Consider the following 14,247-nt stretch of genomic DNA (forward strand, 5'->3'; position numbering starts at 1 on the left):
CGGAAGAACATAACAGTTCGGTTTGTGATGATCTGCAGGGTCAAAGCACATGGACCAATTTGCGGTACTCCGGAGATAACAGACAACATACTCATACTCATACATGTCCATGAATCATTACTATGCCATGATCGATGCGTCCAACACTTGGATATCAATGGGACGCCCACTCACTCAGCCCCAGCTCAGCCCCAGCCTCGACCCAAGATGCAACCGAGGCTTTTGTGGTTGACCCCACGGGGTAAGCGAGGCAGCGAGTGAACCAAGGAGAATTATTAATGAACAACCCTACCGGTGAGAGGACAAGACAAGACAAGACAAGACAAGACAAGACAAGGAAAGAGCGGGAATTGATTAGCCACTGCAGGAAGTGGAGGAAGGCAGGAAGGAAGGAACGGGTGAGCCTTTCTCCGCATTTCTTGGCTGGTCTCCAACCTTCAACCGCTTTGCCGGGCTGGGCTCTTTTCCACCGATCGCTTCTTTGGGTGTTTCTGCTGTTCGCTCGCTCCCGCCCGCCCGCCTCTTTCTGTTTCCAGTTCCAGTTCCCGTTCCAGTTCCCTTCCCCCACATCTTTGCTCTTCAACCCACACTTTTCCTCCTCTCCCACTTCTCCCTCCCTCCTCCACCCAGGTGTTTTTCTCACTTCTTCCCATTTGAACCCCAGTCGATCTTGTGTGTGTGTGCGACGCTCACCTCAATTTCTCTCGCATCCTTCGCCTATAGATCCTAGCTAGCTATCTCCGGTCTACCCCTCTGTCGCATCTTCCTCGGATTTCGCACCGACCCCCATGGCCTAAACCCCGTCGTCCTATTCCTCCCACACCCTGTCGGTTCCTGCATCACATCCTTCCTCCTAGTCATGCGCCACTCCGTCAGAGATCACATTCTCAATATAACGCCCACTCTCCCCCGTTACAACTCCCCCGTGGACTCGGATCAGACCCCGCCACCGCTATAATGTCCGTCATCGTAAAACCACCCAAGCGCAAACTAGATGACCTCGACGGCCCCATCGCACAGAACCACCGACGTTTGTCGCATAGCCCGTACGTCTCAAGTGGCTCCCAATCTGTCGATCCAGCCTACGGAGATGAGACCCCGAGGGAGCGAGTCCACAGCCTCCCCGGAGACAACCCCGAGGCCTCACATTGGTTTGCCCCCTCGTTGCGCGGGGTTACCTCCAGCCGTGGGTCTCCCACGGCCTTCGAAGGCGCCGCCCAGGTGCCTCGGAAATTCGCGCGGAACTCATCCATCGTGCTGATTGGTATTCGAGGAACTGGTAAATCCAGTTTGGCGGTGATACTGGCGGCCACGTCCGGGCGGAGGTTGATCGATGCGGACCGGTACTTCCAACAGGTCACCGGACGGTCGCGCGCGGCGTACAAAAAGGAATTCGAATTGGTGGAATACCGACAGCAGGAGGCCCGAGTGATGGAGTCGATGCTGGCAGAACATCAAGAAGGGTGCGTGATCGCCTGCGGGCCGGGGTCCATGGAGCGCAGTGGGCAGATGCTGCTCCGCGAGTACGCCCGAACCCACCCCGTGATCTATCTCCTCCGGGACGCGGAAAGTATCCAGTCTTATTTGAAGGCGTGGAATGTCGACAAGGTCCGTCGGTTCCTCGGCCTGGCGGGGCCAATCTACCGGGCGTGTTCCAACCTGGAGTTCTTCAACGTGTCGGAGAAAGGCATGGCGGAGCATGCGGCCGCCAAAGATGGTAATCACGCTCAGTTAGAGCTGGAGCTTGACCAGCGCTTTCAGGCTATCACGCCCTTCCTGACTCTGAAACGATTGCAGCTCGACTTTCTCCGGTTTATCGCTTTCGCGACGGGCGATGCCAACGACCTGAGCAGTCTGAACGCGTCTTTCCCGCTGTCCATGCAAGCGATTGAGTCCCGGGCGTTTACTTACGCTGTGACAGTACCGATTTCTTCGTTGTTGGAGCGGGACCTGGACATTGAAGACCTTGAGTCTACGTCTGATGCATTCGAACTCAAGATTGACATCACGGAACCACCCTCCTCGCGACTAGCTGTGGACTCCGGTATCGCCGACAAGATTAGCCATGCGGTCGCAAACATTCGACGAAATACTGTCGTCCCACTCGTATATCACGTGGAAAGTAGTGTAGGCTTCAGTAGCCAGAATGGCGAGCACAACGAACACTCGCGTCGACCCACCAACGAGTATTTGAACCTTATCCAGCATGGGCTACGCCTGGCTCCGGAATTCGTGACGGTCGACTTGTCGTATAGCGACGACCTCTTGTCTCAAATCATTGCGTCGAAGGGCGCAAGCCGTGTGATCGGCCATTATGCTGCGGCTCAGCCTCCGCCGAGGGGATGGGACGATCCGACATACATGAATCTCTATGAGCGAGCAAAACGCTTGGGCTGTGATCTCGTACGATTGACTCAGCCGGCAACCTCTATAGATGACAATTTTGCAGTTCAACGGTTTCGCGACTCCTTCAAGTCGCTTCCGACCCCTCTACCCCTTATAGCATACAACTCCGGACTGCTAGGCCGGTTGTCTTGTTGTTTCAACCCGATATTGACGCCTGTGACACACCAGTCTCTTCTCTCTGAAACGCAAACCAAGGGGCTTCCCTGTATTACGTTGCGTGAAGCCCAGGAAGCTCTATACTCCTCCTTCACTCTGGACCCTATGCAGTTCTTCCTCTTCGGTGGCAACGTCACCTACAGTCTGTCACCAATCATGCACAACGCGGCATACAATCTCTGTGGCATGCCGCATGTCTACCGAACCCACCAGTCATCTACGTTGCGTGGATTAAATGATCTGGTGTCCAATCCTCACTTTGGCGGCACCAGTGTTGCTTTGCCGTACAAGACAGAAGTGATCCCCCTCCTCCATTCGATGTCTCCTCACGCTCGCGCCATCGGTGCTGTGAACACTCTTGTTCCCATTCGGGAGGGTGACGAAAAGGCTCTGGATGGGGATGGTTCTCCTTTGCTTATGGGCAAGAGCCGCGCGGGCCCGGTGAAAGCTTTGCATGGAGATAACACCGACTGGATTGGTATTGGTAACTGTTTCCGGCGAGGCTTATCCCCTGCGAATGCCATTCGGCCCTTGTCTACCGGGTTGGTTATTGGGGCAGGTGGTATGGCTCGCGCTGCCGTCTACGCCATGATTCATCTGGGGGTGCAGAACATCTTTGTGTTCAACCGCACTGTTGCGAACGCGGAGAAGCTAGCCCGGCACTACAACCAACAAAACCTACGGTCACCCGGCCGTGCCGGGTCAACGACCCGCCCTCATGTTCATGTTTTGCAATCCCAACAAGACAGCTGGCCTGTCAATTACAAGCAACCGACCGTCATTTGCTCCTGCATCCCGACACACAGCATCGGAGGGGAGCCGGCGCCCAATAATGAGATACCGTCCCAGTGGCTGGAGAGCCCGACGGGGGGTGTAGTTGTCGAAGTAAGTCTTTTTTGGTGCTTGGCATTATCCCGCGCCGACATGATATCCTGCAAGCAGAACTGACATTTCCTTTGGGACAGTTGGCCTACAAATCCCTCAACACCCCCCTGATCAAGCAAATCCGCGCTCTCTCCCACCGCGGCTGGGTGGCATTGGATGGATTGGATGTCCTCCCAGAGCAAGGATTCGCTCAGTTTGAATTGTTCACTGGTCACCGTGCGCCGCGACGGTTGATGCGCACGGTGGTGTTGAAAGAGTATAAGGAGGAAGAAGGGCAATACGACCCGCAAGCCATCCAGAATCGGCTTGAGAATCTGAAGGGGCAACCTACTTGACGATGAGCTTGGCCGGGATACGTGGCGCTGTAGTATCGCCGCTTTAATGTTATTGATTGATGTGATGTCGGTATATTAGCTGAGCTCAATGAGACATGACTTGCCGGATACCAGTTGATGACCTCTTTGTTTTGTGTGTGTTGAGTCTGGCGAGTGCTGGCAAGGAAGTAAGGAAGAAATAGGGTGAAAATTCGACAGTAGACATAATCAGAGTTATCATCCTTTTCTTTAGTGTGCAACACGGATACAAACATTTTTTGATGCTAGGGAGATGGTGACTGGCCTCTGTCACTTCAGCACTCCGAGGATAATCGTATTGGTATCACATTGGACTGGTTCAATCCTGAAACTCACAGCCCCCGCCCCGGCTAGCATAAAGGCCCCCCTTTTCGCTTCCCGGTGAAGACCCGACCCCAGTCGTCGATAAAGCCCTCCCACACGTCGAGCAAGGCGCCCTGAACGCCCGTACGCCGCAAGTACTTGCTCGAATTGAAGTTGTCGAACTCCTCGAACTCGCTCTTGCGAGGGTGCCGCTTCCACTTCCGCCGGCACTCGTTCTGTCCGAGATGCATTGCTTCTCCGCGACCTCGTCGTAATCCGCCGTCTCGGTCTGCCCGTTCGCCTCCTGCACGACGAACCCCGCGCGGAGGACGGGGTTAGATGGATTCGGTTCTTCTTTCCGGCGGGTCGGTTGGAGCCGTAGGTTTTGGACCATTGTGGCTTGCCTCAATTATGTTCGCGGGCACATTTAAGAAATTGTCTACCGCGCCGCTGGGGTGAGATTCGGCCTTGTTGGCCAGCTCAGCTCCCCTACTTGTTCCCAGCGCGGGCGATCGGATTTCCGCCCAGTGGCTCGATCCGATTAAGTCTGCAGCTGAACGACTCCACCCCGTCATACTGCAGAGCTGAGTGGCTGACTGAGGCTGCCAGCTGGGTCTGACCTACCCCTTCTGCCTCATGAGCTGCTATGGAATGATGGAATCGACAGTGGCTGTTCGCGCTAGGGCTGCCCTAACTCGACAGTACAAATTACTCCAGTGGGCTTGAGGGTTGCCGATACGAAGAACGCCAGTGCTTGTCTGCAATCTTCAACTTGCTAAAGAGCAAGTGAGAGTCGAATGAATCATGTCTACTAGGCAGTGCAAAGCAACAAAGGTCTTCTGATTTAAGGCTGCTAGTCAGTCAGGCGAGCAAAGCTCGAATGGATGTTGAGTTGCTTGGAAGATAATCCCGAAGCTACCAATCCCGGTGCTTGTGGGGCTGCCAGGGCATACCTAAATATTCTCAATGTAAAAGTCAACCTGGTAAGAGCACTCCACGTGCGGCCGATCGGGATGAACTATATCTAGAATGTTATGACATGTGGTTACAATCTTGAGAGTTTCCTCCTTCCGATACTATTACCCTATCCTGTTTCTATTTTTCTTCTTCTTTCCACTCAAGGCTCCTCTCACAATCAAAGCACCCGTGATCAATTCCCCACAATATATTCAGCAGCCCTCTGGACATACCCATACTTATTGGTCCTTAGGACAGACGGCTCTATCGCGAGGTTTATACCTGCAGAAGAACTCCGAATAACCATACTACGCGATCATTTAGGCATCTATTTTTAGCATCTGCTTACCCCCAAAAAGAATGACGCGATCTTAATCTCTCCTTATCACGAGATTAGTCAGCCGAGTAGGCCAAAGATCACGATAAGGAAATTTGAAGCATAAACAACCTTCCCCCCCCCTCTCTCAAGTCAACTCCAGTGTATCTCCTCTCCCTAGATCTCAATTGAACTAGCCTTCCATCTACCACGAGCAGAGTCCTCACAATGCCAACCTTCCCGCTGGTCGTGCTTCCCCGCCCCGGGACCACCACCCCCGAGCCACCATCCTCCATCCCCGCCCCCACCGAAGCAGCCTTCACCTCCACCTTCGGCCGCGTGCTCCCCCAAGCCTGCTACCTCCAGACCCCAGCGGGCCAAGCAGCCTACTACTCCATCCCACCGACCGCCCCAACCTCACCCAGTGCCTCCTCGGCGGGGCCCGCGCGAATCCTCTTCGTGCACGGCGTGCAAACCAGCGCGATAGGCATGGCGCCGCTCGCCCGCGCCCTCGCCGCGCGCTTCCCCGCCGCCCACTGCGTCCTCTTCGACCACTGGGGCCACGGCCTCTCCGCGACCCCGGTGCAGCCGCACGCGCCATCCCTTTTCCACGACCTCATCCTCGCCCTCCTGGACCACCTCAACTGGCCCTCCGCCCACTTCGTGGGTTACTCCTTCGGCGGCGCCACGACCGCCACCTTTGCGGCCGCGTTTCCCGACAGGGTAGAGAGTATGGCCCTCGTCGCGCCGGCGGGGTTGCTCCGCGCGGCGCAGTTCACCGAGCAGCAGCGGGGGTATCTGACGGGTGGCGATGAGGCGGTGGAGCAGCGCGCCCGCGACTGGATTCTGGGGTGGCTGGAGGGCGGGCCGTTGGTCGTGCCGGCGGATTGGGAGGCGAGGGTGGCGCGGGGCGAGGTGGTGGCGCAGAAGGTGCGGGCGTGGCAGGTCGAGGAGCATCCGGGGCATGCGGCCAGCGTGGTGGGGATCTTCCGCGATGGGGGGGTCATGGATATGCATGCGGTGTTTCACGAGGCGGCGTCCACGGGGATTCCGGCCCGGTGTGTGTTGGGCGAGTTGGATGATTTGTGTACCGTGCAGGAGTTGCGGGAGTTGGGCTTTAGGGATGTGCATGTTGTGCAGGGGGTGGGGCATGGGGTTGTTCGGGAGAGGGTGCCGGAGGTGGCGGGGTTGATTGCTGGGTTCTGGGAGAGGGGGTAGGGGGTGGATCTGGGAATTACTTGATGTCATGCAGAGGGGTTGTGGGGGGGGGAATGGGATGAAGAGCTTGTGGATGAGGGTTATATGTACTGAGTTCGAACTAGAGTTTCTATTTAGTGTAGATTTAAGCAGGCGGAGATATCATTTGGGCGTTGTGTCGGTTCAAAGGGGCTGTCGTGGACTGATACACTATTCATGTGGAGGAAAGAAGATAGGGCAAAGTTACCACGTGCTAAACCTAAGCCCGGCGTGCAGACGCAGATGGTTACAGGGATCATGGAGAATTGTTTAAACCTACAATCTATGCATTCGGCTTGGATCGAGGGGTTGTGTTTAAAGAAGCCGAGTAAATGCTTATAGTACACGCGGTCGGATTTTCGCAAGGTCGCCTCACAATATTGCTTTCTCTGCTGGTCATAGATATTGGTCTCTGTTAGTTAGAATGGATTATAGTCCAGAAGCTTCACATAGAATCCATTCATTGAGACACTACTGGCGCTTGGATTTTCAGTTCTTATTTAGATTAGCGAGGCTTTTCGCTACAAAGGTTACGGGAAGGAATGGTGATGGATTGCTTTATAGTGTCTTGAGCGGAGAATTACCTCCTAGGCTATGACCTGATATTGTTCCCGATACGGAGTGGTAATTACGTAGTTTGATTAACCGTAAACAGCTCGACGAGTGATAGGCCTGAAAAGATTCTAGTCTTACAGTAAATGACACGCTTCATATGCCTCTGGGCCCTCCGCGAGTTCCTCCTATTTTCCTGTTCCAAGCTCAAGGGCCAGTCCACTCAAAGACTCTGAACTTCTGTGAAATCATCCATAAAAGGGTCCCTGCATGACTGTGCTCCAAACCTCGTGCATCCTGCGAACGCTTGCATGTGGTTCATACGTGGTATGCATGACGCAAATTTGAGAGCACCCGACCCAGACCCTGGTGCACTTCTACCTGGAAGGCCTCAAACGGATACCACTCACCATCCACACTGATGCACCCCTCTTTCTCCTTGGGCGTAAGACGGTACGCCGAGACCTTCTGCATGTGCACATCGCCGAGCTCAAAGCATTTTCCCTGAGGCAGCTTGACGGTAGCGTCGAGTGCCCCTACGATCCCAATCGTGTCGAACACCGTCATGACATCCAAGAGTCCGTCGCTGGGTAACGCGGCCGGAAAGAAGTTCGTATCCTTGGCCACAATCGCCATATTACTGGCGTAAAAGCTCGACAAACCTTCGCCGGAGACCACCTCCCAGTCCTCCGGGATATCGTCGAGGACCGTGCCATACTTCAGCGGCAGGCCACTCGAACCCGCCCTCGATTCTTCAGTCACCACATCCGACGACTCCAACAACCGGACCCTCGCAAGTTCGTAATACTCCTGGATCTCCACCTTATCCCCAATGACCGTCTTAAAAGCCAGCTCACAGGGATACGCCGTCCGCTGCGCAATCGTAGTGAGAACGCCATAGATGAAGCGATGATCACCCATCCACCGCAGATGCTCCGTCTTGAGGTCCGAGTCCGCCAGCACGCCCAAAGACTGCGACAGGAAGGACACCGTATGCCGATCGCCCTGGGTGACCGAGAGCAAATCCAGGGGCATTTTGAGGCCCTTCACAATCGTCAGCGCCGCCTGCGCGACGTCGTCCGTCCCGAACAGATTCCACGCCATCGCGTTGCCGGATCCGCAGGGAATCATGGCCACGGCCATCGTCGTCAGCGCCTTGACGGCATCCGGCCGGCGCGCCAGCCCGTTGAACGCCTCATGCGGCAGCCCGTCGCCCGAGCAGCACACGATCGCGTCGTAGGCGTCGAGATCAATCTGCTCCGCAATCTCACTGGCGTGGCCTTTGTAGCGTGTCTCCTCGACATCGATGTGGCAGTGTGCCGCGGCGAGGATCGGCGCAGCGAGCGTGCGGAATTTGGTCACTGCGCCGGAGCAGAACGGGTTGATGATTACCTTGAGGCGTTTGAAGGGTTGTGCTTGGCCGTAGGCGCGGGCTAGCAGGTGCTGCGTCCAGGTGGTGGCTTGAGCGTGTTCGTCGGGGCGGATGGGATAGTGGATGATGTCTAGATCGTTGCCGTCGACGTAGGTGATTGTGAGATTGTTGGTGGTGACTTCTGCGTTGATGATGCCGTAGCGGTCGAGCTTGTAGTTGGATTGGTGTTCTGGGGAGTGGTCAGGGGGGGTATTTGCGCTGGGGTAGGTGTTGAAAGGAGGAGGGTGGGGCCAAGTTAGGGCACGATTCGTTGTAGAGCGCGATGCAATACATACCTCGTGTGGATAATAACCCGCAGCAATATTTCTTGGTTCTCGTCCGTCCGCGTGAGGAGGGACGGTTATCTGCGAAGTCGATTATGTTAAGCTAAACTAAGTAGCCATATATGAAGGGGATTAAAGGACTGTGGAACATACCGGTTACGGTGACGAAGTCATCTTCTAGGGAGAGAGTCACTGCCTTGTCTACTTTGAGTGTGGTTGGGGGTTGAGGTGGATTCATTGCGTGATGGATAGGGGATTTGAAAATATTTCTGTTGAGGTAGTCAATGGTAGCAGATTAAAAATTACATAGAACAAAGATAAGATCAAGATTAGTCTAGTGGTTGATTTGTTGTGAGCAGGGGGGGCTATAGGGCAATCAAAAGTAAAGCTTGTTGACATGACATGTTTGGATCAGGGAGGAAAAGTCCGCGACAGTTGCCACGTAAGACTATGCCCGGATGGGGTTAGTGGATGTGCTCCGGGGTGTGGATTCCATCCGAGCATTCCGAGATTTTCATCCGATGTGATGATACAGGAATGTACTGCTGCAGGAAGCTTTTCATAGAGAGCATAAGATCAAGCATCAGGATGGCAAGCTACTGATGTTAAGTTATTAATGAAATCTAGTTCCTCTAGTAGTATCATACCTCTTAATTCTATCGCCTAATAGCATACGCTGCTAGGTACCATGACCCCTCCTGGCAAAGATTATATACTTTATGACCCTCGCAAAGTTCACAATAAAGCATTGTCTCTTACCCAAAAACCGCATATCCCCCATAATTCTTACAAGCCACACAGAGCCTGTCTGACATGAAGTTCCTTATGTCAAAAGCCAAAAGTCCTAAAATTGCGTTGGGGGGCTCAGATAAGCTGCGTAGATGCTTTTTTGCGTCGGCGAAGCAGCTTGGTCATGGTTGACACGCTGCCAGGGAAGGAATCCGGACGACCACCATGCCGACCAGAAGGCTGGAGATACCCAAGAGCTGACTTATGATGGTGACTTCTGGCTTGAGAAGCGACTTTTCTTCGCTTCCAGATAATTGCGATGTTTCGGCGGAGTGCATTCTTCTCAGGAGGGTTGCGGAGATTGTGTCGAGATAACCCATAATGCTCATGCATTCATGATCGATCAGAGCAGTCAGATCTGCGATCTGCCTTGAATCATCTTGCATTCGAAAATCGTGTGTTGACGTTACACAGGCGGAGTGAGAATTTTATTTTTGACTACAGACCGTCGTACTTCTGACACGTTCCCTGCATGGACCGCGATCGATGCGCCGAGAACTTCAATCGTACGACGATACCCAAGCCAAATAGGTCGAGTGCCACAGAAATCTTTCTAAGGCCCCGACCTTTGCCTCGCATTTGACCGTCTCTCTATGAATGAGTCAGCCTCTTGCGAGGATTGATGTGTCTCATTGTCTTTATGCAACGCACAGTCAGCTGGCCACATTGATTCAGTCAGATTGACCAGTCATGAATACGAGACTCCATACGTTGACACGGAGACCTCGGTATGAAAGTCACGATTTCACGGCTGGTTAAGGATTCACTTATGGCTCCTCCTCAACCCTCCAAACTGCCTGATTCCCGCATCACCAAGCAATGTCATTGCATGGACAGAGTAGCACTCCTATCTCTAGCCCAGCCTGATATTATTTGCTCCAGTATGAAATAGAAGCAAAGGGTAGCCACCAACCATAAGTGAATCCAGGGTCTAGCTTGTAGCCAGTGTAGCCAGTGGACACGTCCATCATGAGCTTCAATGATGGTGTGGATTGCAAAGAGCTCGATCTCAGAAGCCGAACTCGGAAGTTATATGGGGGTTTGAACTACAACTGGGCTATCTTTCCTTGTACGGCGACAATCTTCTTCCTGGGTGAGTCCGTCCTTCACCTTGTAGACTCCCTCCACCGACAGAAGTGCGATTAGGACTTTATAAGATCGGCATATGGACAGGCGTGTACCATGAGGTCGTCGTGCATGACGCCCGGTGGACACCAGACTGCACCGTGCTCACCAGGATTCTGGGTCCGTTCCTATTGTTCCAGCGTGGAGTCACAGACTGTGATCCGTACCGCCCAGCACTGGAACCGGCTCAGCAAGACGCATCGCATCAGCTTCCATGTGGTCGTAGACTCAGTGCCAGCCCTTTCAAAGGTATACTGCCGGACTTTGTGGAGCTGTTGGGGGTACCGTATTTGTTTCGGCCGGATCACGCAAGATACAAGGCGAGAGTTCTGGAATGATGCCGAAGGCACTGGCGGTTGTCGGGAGCAAGACTGGGTCCTGCATTTAGATGAAGAGACGGAGATCACTGAGGAGGTTTTGAGGGCGTGCGTGGACTTCATTGAGCGGGGCGCGGAGGATATTGGCATGGTAGGATCGCGCATATACTTTTCTAAAACTTGCCGTAGATATCTGGCTGATCATCGCGTATCAGGGAACAATTTTTTACAACGCCCACAATTACTGGAGGGACCCGCTCCTGACCGTCGCCAAGGCCCTTCGGGTGGCAGAGGACTTTGGTCGTATTCAGCTGCCGGTTTGGCTCTTGCAGCGCCCATTGCACGGATGGATGCACGGCAGCTTTATTTTGATCAATGGGCAAGCGGAGAATGCAGTCACCTGGGATACAGGCTGTCTGGCTGAGGGCTTTCGGTTTGCATACCATGTGAGTCGATAAATTGTTATTTCAAGCACTTCGAGCCTTCGCTGGAGTTGACTCATGAGACAACGTGGGATGGTAAGGCTGCAAAAGAAGGCTTCAAAAGGGGGTGGGTCCATGCCGTCACGTGCGATCAGCCCCCGGAGAGCTTGGCGGATCTCGTCCGACAACGTCGGAGATGGTACAGCGGAATCATGTCCGTTCCAGACTAGAAGGTCAGACTGGCGTTGGCGATTCCGATGCTGAAGTCTTCTGTGCACTTGGGCTTGTAAGCGTTCGTTTAGATTGTAATGTCATGGTTGACTAAGGATGACTTGGTTCAGAACTATCTCTATGGCTTGTGGGTGGAGGGTATCGCTATCGCATTATGCCTTTGTCTTGTTGACTTGGAACCTGTCTGTTTATCTTCATGGACGCGTGGTGGGATGTGTTATACAGGAGTTTGATCGCCTTTCGATGACAATACAAGAGCTGGTATTGCATGTATTTCTTGTTGTTGTGTTGGGGCCCGTGGTTGATCTGATCCAGTCGGTGGCTTTCTATTTGGCTCTGGCTTGGCCAGACAGGGAATTTGCGATAATTAAGAAGTGCTGAGACTATAGAGTCTTATCGGTCTAAATTATATCGTCTCTCTGACAGCACCCTTTAGGACGAGCTGCGTGTAGATGGGGATTAAAAAAGCCATCATAATAACCACGATCCAGACCGGGAACCTTGATCTTGTTCGCAGAGACTGACAAGACCCCAGCTTTGTGTAAGTGACAGTCCAGTCGTTCCAATCTGGCGACATGCTAGTGTAATAATTGTAGACCTGGGAGAATCTGTAGGCAATCAGCAGATAGGGCGTGGCCCGGTGGGGAAGATTCATGACTTACGGGTAGATCATCGAGTTCCATCCGTTTGCATCGATGTACCAATTGGTGCAGCCGCCCTTCGCCCAAATAGAGTCCTTCGAAGCTAGCTGAACCTTCTTGGTCCACCGCAGGCAGGCTTCTTCCTTGACCTCCAGGGCTGCAACTTTACCTTTCAGTACAGGCTCGGCAATCTGCAAGATATAATTTATGGAGTTCTCAATACCGGCCATGACACTAGTGTGTCCAACCGAGGAATTCGGCCCGTAGACGAAGAAAAGATTGGGGAACTGGTCCATTGCAAGGCCTAGATACCCTTGTGGCCCTCCTCTTGCAGTCCAAAGGTCGTGGAGATTGGCTTCATCTCTTCCCGTGATGCGCATAGACGAGAAGAGACTTGCACCTGGGCTGTATCCTGTCGCTAGAATGAGTACATCAGTGGGAATTTTTACTTCCTGGCCGCCGTGGTCCATTATCACAGAGGCGCGCTCAAACCGCTTCATAGGTGAATTATGAAGGCGAAACCTCGGGTCATGCAGGCGGTCAAACCAGCCTGGGTCGAGGATTAGTCTCTTACACCCGACCGCGTATTTTGGCGTGAGCATGCTTTGATACTCCTCAGGAGCCCTCTGGTTAAGGTAACGCGTTAGTCTCCGTTGTAGCCATCTTTGTAGCTTGCCTCCCTTGGGATGTGGCCAATAGAAGGCGAAGTGGAAAAGTTCGTAGATGCTGAAAAGCACGAGACGCGCCAACCGGGCGCCTAGTCTGCTCCTGGTGATTATCGGCATGCATAGATTCCATAGTTCCAACAATTTACCCGAGTAAGGATCCGGCGTCACCCAATGAGGCGAGCGGACGATTTGGGTGACAGATCCTGACCCAATCGTGTTCGAGGGAAGCAACAGTTGCGGCACGAGCTGCGCGGCACTGCATCCCCCACCTACGACCGTGATGTCTTTGCCCATCAAGGCAACAGAGTCATCCCACTGCGCCGTATGGATTATGTGGCCCTGAAAAGCCTCGATGCCTGGGACGTTTCTCAATATCGACATGTCGGGAGTTCCGACCTTGCCGACTGCGCTGATGACGATTTTGGCCCTTACAGTGGTTTGCGCCTTAGGAGTGATAACCGTCGCTTGCCATTCATTCCGAGCCGCATCCCATGCCAACTCAGTGACTGCGCTATTGAGTTGGATCCTATCTAGAAGTTTGTATTGCTCGCAAATCGCACGCAGGTAGGTGTACATCTCCTTGCCAGTCGCCTTGGGGCCCGACCAATTTGCCTTGGGAGCGAAAGAGTAAGAGTAGAGTGGTGAGGGTCTATCTATTTGGTTAGGCACTGGCGGATGGCAGCTTGAAGTGAGAGGCTTCTGAATTAAGACTCACGAGTCAGTAGCTACCCCTGGGTAGCGGTGACTCCACCATGTCCCCTAATTTATGTCAGCGTGATATTGAATCAAGCATTCAAATCCATGAACCCAGGACGTACACCGAATCCGTCTCTACCCTCAAATATCATGTATTGGTCAAAGTTCAATTTGCGTTGCAGCTGACACGCACATCCGATGCCGGATATTCCAGCCCCGATGATAATCACCGGGTAGTAAAGGCCATCATCTGGACCATTGCTGATGTCAGGCATCGCGGTTTGCGAGAACAGAATACTAGCTGCAAGGATAGGATACTAGAAACGAGCCCGGAGTTGATTGGGAAGGGAAATCGCGGGATTTATCGTCGGACTCATGGAGACGCCTTCAATGATCTGCAGGGCGAAGCAAGGGGGCGGGGAAAATAGGTTCAGCCCCTGTCAGGGCTTGGAGCAATTGATTTCGTCGCTGGGAAAATAAAGGCGATGTAAAGGCGTCG

General features: G+C 53.5%; 5 protein-coding genes across 5 annotated transcripts; 3 read left to right on the forward strand and 2 right to left on the reverse strand.

Moving 5' to 3' along the window:
- The first annotated feature begins 625 nt into the window (after positions 1-625).
- BO82DRAFT_393413 (putative quinate pathway repressor protein QutR) lies at positions 626-3,889 on the forward strand. Its single transcript, XM_025638675.1, has 2 exons — positions 626-3,447; positions 3,528-3,889. The coding sequence occupies exons 1-2, from the start codon at positions 958-960 to the stop codon at positions 3,780-3,782; spliced, it is 2,745 nt and encodes a 914-aa protein (XP_025490281.1). The 5' UTR covers positions 626-957; the 3' UTR covers positions 3,783-3,889.
- A 1,330-nt stretch (positions 3,890-5,219) lies between these two features.
- Positions 5,220-6,594, forward strand: BO82DRAFT_339080 (alpha/beta-hydrolase; the record flags this gene model as incomplete). The annotated part of the gene is made up of 1 exon (XM_025633459.1): positions 5,220-6,594. Exon 1 carries the CDS (start codon positions 5,605-5,607, stop codon positions 6,592-6,594), a length of 990 nt encoding a protein of 329 aa, XP_025490282.1. The 5' UTR covers positions 5,220-5,604.
- Positions 6,595-7,326: 732 nt separating this feature from the next.
- On the reverse strand, positions 7,327-9,211 carry BO82DRAFT_339083 (sphingosine kinase). The gene is made up of 3 exons (XM_025633460.1): positions 9,013-9,211; positions 8,872-8,940; positions 7,327-8,765 (listed from the first exon to the last, which is right to left on the reverse strand). Exons 1-3 carry the CDS (start codon positions 9,095-9,097, stop codon positions 7,483-7,485), a joined length of 1,437 nt encoding a protein of 478 aa, XP_025490283.1. The 5' UTR covers positions 9,098-9,211; the 3' UTR covers positions 7,327-7,482.
- A 1,805-nt stretch (positions 9,212-11,016) lies between these two features.
- On the forward strand, positions 11,017-12,124 carry BO82DRAFT_419015 (glycosyltransferase family 2 protein; the record flags this gene model as incomplete). The annotated part of the gene is given in 5 exon segments (XM_025640095.1): positions 11,017-11,241; positions 11,306-11,536; positions 11,614-11,730; positions 11,746-11,798; positions 11,839-12,124. Coding segments are annotated over 5 exon segments (912 nt in total), but the record flags the coding sequence as incomplete, so codon positions are not given.
- Positions 12,125-12,149: 25 nt separating this feature from the next.
- On the reverse strand, positions 12,150-14,023 carry BO82DRAFT_419017 (flavin-containing monooxygenase; the record flags this gene model as incomplete). Its single annotated transcript, XM_025640096.1, has 4 exons — positions 12,150-12,351; positions 12,406-13,701; positions 13,768-13,811; positions 13,871-14,023. The coding sequence occupies 4 exons, from the start codon at positions 14,021-14,023 to the stop codon at positions 12,150-12,152; spliced, it is 1,695 nt and encodes a 564-aa protein (XP_025490285.1).
- Between the last annotated feature and the right edge of the window lie 224 nt (positions 14,024-14,247).

Source organism: Aspergillus uvarum (genome assembly GCF_003184745.1).
Source record: "Aspergillus uvarum CBS 121591 unplaced genomic scaffold BO82scaffold_40, whole genome shotgun sequence".
In the NCBI taxonomy this organism is placed as follows: Eukaryota; Fungi; Ascomycota; class Eurotiomycetes; order Eurotiales; family Aspergillaceae; genus Aspergillus; species Aspergillus uvarum.

What these genes read in the sequence shown, in the direction of transcription:
- BO82DRAFT_339083 (XM_025633460.1), bottom strand. Translation starts at nt 9,097, where the DNA reads ATGAATCCACCTCAACCCCCAACCACACTCAAAGTAGACAAGGCAGTG. An exon ending in TGACTTCGTCACCGTAACCG is followed by an intron (nt 8,941 to 9,012) that starts GTATGTTCCACA and finishes TCGACTTCGCAG; the next exon opens with ATAACCGTCCCTCCTCACGC. An exon ending in CGGGTTATTATCCACACGAG is followed by an intron (nt 8,766 to 8,871) that starts GTATGTATTGCA and finishes ACCACTCCCCAG; the next exon opens with AACACCAATCCAACTACAAG.
- BO82DRAFT_393413 (XM_025638675.1), top strand. Translation starts at nt 958, where the DNA reads ATGTCCGTCATCGTAAAACCACCCAAGCGCAAACTAGATGACCTCGAC. An exon ending in CGGGGGGTGTAGTTGTCGAA is followed by an intron (nt 3,448 to 3,527) that starts GTAAGTCTTTTT and finishes CCTTTGGGACAG; the next exon opens with TTGGCCTACAAATCCCTCAA.